The 3,130-nt window shown below is 43.7% G+C and overlaps 1 protein-coding gene across 3 annotated transcripts in view; it reads right to left on the reverse strand.

Moving 5' to 3' along the window:
* Positions 1–511: 511 nt before the first annotated feature.
* Positions 512–3,130, reverse strand: part of rgs17 (regulator of G protein signaling 17) — a 45,703-nt gene continuing 43,084 nt past the window's right edge. For all 3 annotated transcript variants that reach the window (XM_015038227.1, XM_015038228.1, XM_015038229.1), the window contains 3 exons: positions 2,366–2,440; positions 2,035–2,266; positions 512–1,944 (listed from right to left, as the gene is read on the reverse strand). In XM_015038227.1, the coding sequence (XP_014893713.1) occupies positions 1,756–1,944; positions 2,035–2,266; positions 2,366–2,440 (496 nt within the window). In that variant the 3' untranslated portion in view covers positions 512–1,755. The remainder of the gene's footprint in view (positions 1,945–2,034; positions 2,267–2,365; positions 2,441–3,130) is intronic.

The raw sequence follows: 3,130 nt of genomic DNA on the forward strand, positions 1-3,130 counted from the left end.
TTAGAAAAACAGACCAGAGTGTGTGAGGGCTGGCAGTGGGAGGGAAGATTAGCACAAGCATCCTATCACCTGCTCGTCTACAGCATGCTTAAACCGTGTTGGTTTAAGGTGAAAAAGGCTTGTGTGGAGCAAGACTACACAGATTTCTTTGCTAGCCTGGGATTGTAGCGGTTCAGCATAATTAAACCAGCCCTCTGAAAAAATCCAGTCCCATTAAAAAAGAAATAATAATAATAATATTAAATCAAAAACCTCTTCCCAGGATCTTTGAAGTCCCATTTGGCACCCAGTAGAGCAATCCTCTAAAAATCCAACACCTCAAGGTCTAAAGCTGAAGCCGCCTTTCAGTCAAAGGCCGGGGTTAAAAAAAAACAAGCTCACGCGTTTACGCCTGCACCAAAGGAAATTGCTACCATTTTCCTACCCATGATTCTCTGCTCATCTAGACAATGTAAGTGCCTCTCTGTTTTCGCTATTTGCGGTTTTGGCCCACACTTGGCACCTGTGCTTCTCAAGCTGTAGGGAGTTCTTTGAGCAGGCGAGAGAAAGAGGGAGGGATTAAAAAAAAAAAAAAAAGGTATGGGAGGTAGGGATTGTTGGACAAACTGTGGTTGCTTCACAGCAAATCTGCGGCAGCGCTTCTGCCGCCTTCCTTTACGCGTAAAGGCATTGTGATTTTTTTTTTCTTTTCTCAGCGGAGAGAAGTTCGTGAGTTATATAATGTTAGAAGTATAGCTGCCCAACCACAATTCTAGCCCTTACTTCTCCCGATTAAATGAAGGAAAACACTCGGACAAACGGATGGACGGACAAGAAGAAGGGCTTGAGAAAGCAGCTTTTACATCTCCATAAAAACTGCAGTATTGGTAAAACTGACGTACCTTTTTTTTTTTTTTTTTCTCCCCCTTCGCTGAGCGTATACAGTCAGTAAGAGCCAGCCTTAATACCTCTCGGAAAAGGTTGCAGTCCGCGGCTTATATTGTCAAGCTACAGTAAAGACAGAGAGAGAGTGATAGAAAGAGAGAGAGAGGGAGAGGGAGAGAGAGAGCTGCATGCAGAGAGAGCCGATGCTTCAACTGGTTAAAAAGGCAAAGATTCTCCCACTCCAACCAACCACTGGACGTCATGTTTCTACAGTGAGGAGGTATAAAGCAGGAAAAAAAAACAACCAAAAAAAAAAACAACGGGGAGATGGGACAACAACCGACAAGTAAGGACAGAGCAATAAAGTGAGGGTAAAGAAAGAATGAGGTTCGATTATTACAGTACGGGAAGGAACAGTGGGTTGTCCTTTACGTCTCTCTCCTTCTCTGTGTCCTCGCCACCTGAGAAGTCCTTGTCCACGCTCAACCAACGCATCGGGTCGGCTGTTCAAACCGACCGCTGACAAGGGCGGAGTCGGCCGCTTGAATCAAACGAAACAGCACAAATTGCTAGGAAAACAATCACTGGCCAGCAATAATGGTCTCAAAGCGACCGATTAACCAGCCAGCAAAGGCCGACCTAGCTCCAGTGAGCAACTGGATAGAAATTGTTTAAAAAATATAAATAAAAAAACAAACAAACAAAATAATAACTCGACCAGCTATCTTGGATGTTATTTAGATTGTTTTTTTTTTTTTTTTCCGTCAGAACAGAGCGAGATACTTTTGCTTATTTTCTTCCAAACCTGACTTCTGGCACCATAGTAGTATTTGAAGTTTTTAAGTAGTAGTCTCGTTGGCGTACGTTGGCAATGACGAACGGTGGCGAGGTCTAGGTGTCGAGGCAGGTGCGCCTCCTGCTGTCCAGGAGGTCTCTGTAAACGGAGGAGTTGAGGAAACGGGGGAAGGAGTCCCGGTGCATCAGGGTGTAGATCTGGAGCTGGGCCTCCTCGTACATCGTGTTGCTAGGCTCCGTCAAGCTCTGGTTTATTCCTTCTCTGACCCGAGAGTCCAGACTCACCTGGAGATAGGAGACGGTGTTATTCATCTACACCGGCAATCTCCGGCGTTCTTCACCGAGACACACACACACACACACACGGCGGCCCACCTCTTTGGGCGACAATATAGAGACGTAATCTTCGTATATAATCCTGGCCTTCTCATCCACCGCCGAGGGGTTGGTCTCCTTTTTCAACTCTTCGCAGGCCAACCAGAAAAGCAGGTTGTCCTCGCTGTACTCGGAGCGCAGGAAGTCTCGGAAGATCTCTCGGCCCTCCAGCGAGCGCAGCATCATCTCGAAGCTCCGTGCCCACGACAGCAACTCTTCTAAACTGGGACGTCTGCGGTGGGAGGGACAAGCGGCCGCAGGTTAGGAAAAAAACAAAACAAAACAGAGGCGCAAATAAAAACGTACGACGAAGGAGCCGGACTGCACTCACTGTTCTTCAGCAGCTTCAATACTGTCCATCTTGGTGCAGGTCTGCCGTTCGCTCCTCTCAATTCTGTCTTCATTCCTGTCGAATACACAAAGAAGAAATCATCGCATGCAGATAAATAACTGAATTGTCCACTTTTGGGATGAATAAAGTTGTTTTGACTTGATTTAAATAAGCACAAAGGCTTATTTCCAGCAGGTCAAATATAAACAGATCAGTTAAAATTCACGTAACTTGTCAGTGGAACGTAGTTTTCTGTATTTCAATAACATCACAAAGTCGCATCACAGTGAGAGAAATAAGCATTAGATTCATGTTGGCCCTCATAAAGAAATAAAAAGTCTCTATTTAATAGTTTTATTTTAATGTGTGGAAACAAAATCTAAACCCAAAAGTCCAGAAAAATCACATTGCACTAAAGCAAAAAAAAAAAAAGAATTACAACCAAGTCAATATTCTAATGTCCAAATACTGGCTATGTGATCACACTGAATAAATCCAGTATTGGATACTGATTATATGCATTAAGAGCACATCCACAGATTCATTTTCTTCCTTTCTGAAAGAAATGTCAAAGGACTTCAGGGAGAAGATGCTGTTCAGCTGGAAGCTTGGTGAGAAGATAAAAACTACTGATGTGGTTATTCATTAACAAAAATAAATAAAAAGGAAAAGGCCTTCCTGTAGGGTCAGGTCATAAAACAATAATAATAGCAATCATGATTAGCCACGTGGTCAAGTTCAATAGAAAATACGTCTGATGAATCA

This window comes from Poecilia latipinna, unplaced genomic scaffold (genome assembly GCF_001443285.1).
Source record: "Poecilia latipinna isolate Pla-1442-1.1 unplaced genomic scaffold, P_latipinna-1.0 Scaffold434, whole genome shotgun sequence".
Classification (NCBI taxonomy): domain Eukaryota; kingdom Metazoa; phylum Chordata; class Actinopteri; order Cyprinodontiformes; family Poeciliidae; genus Poecilia; species Poecilia latipinna.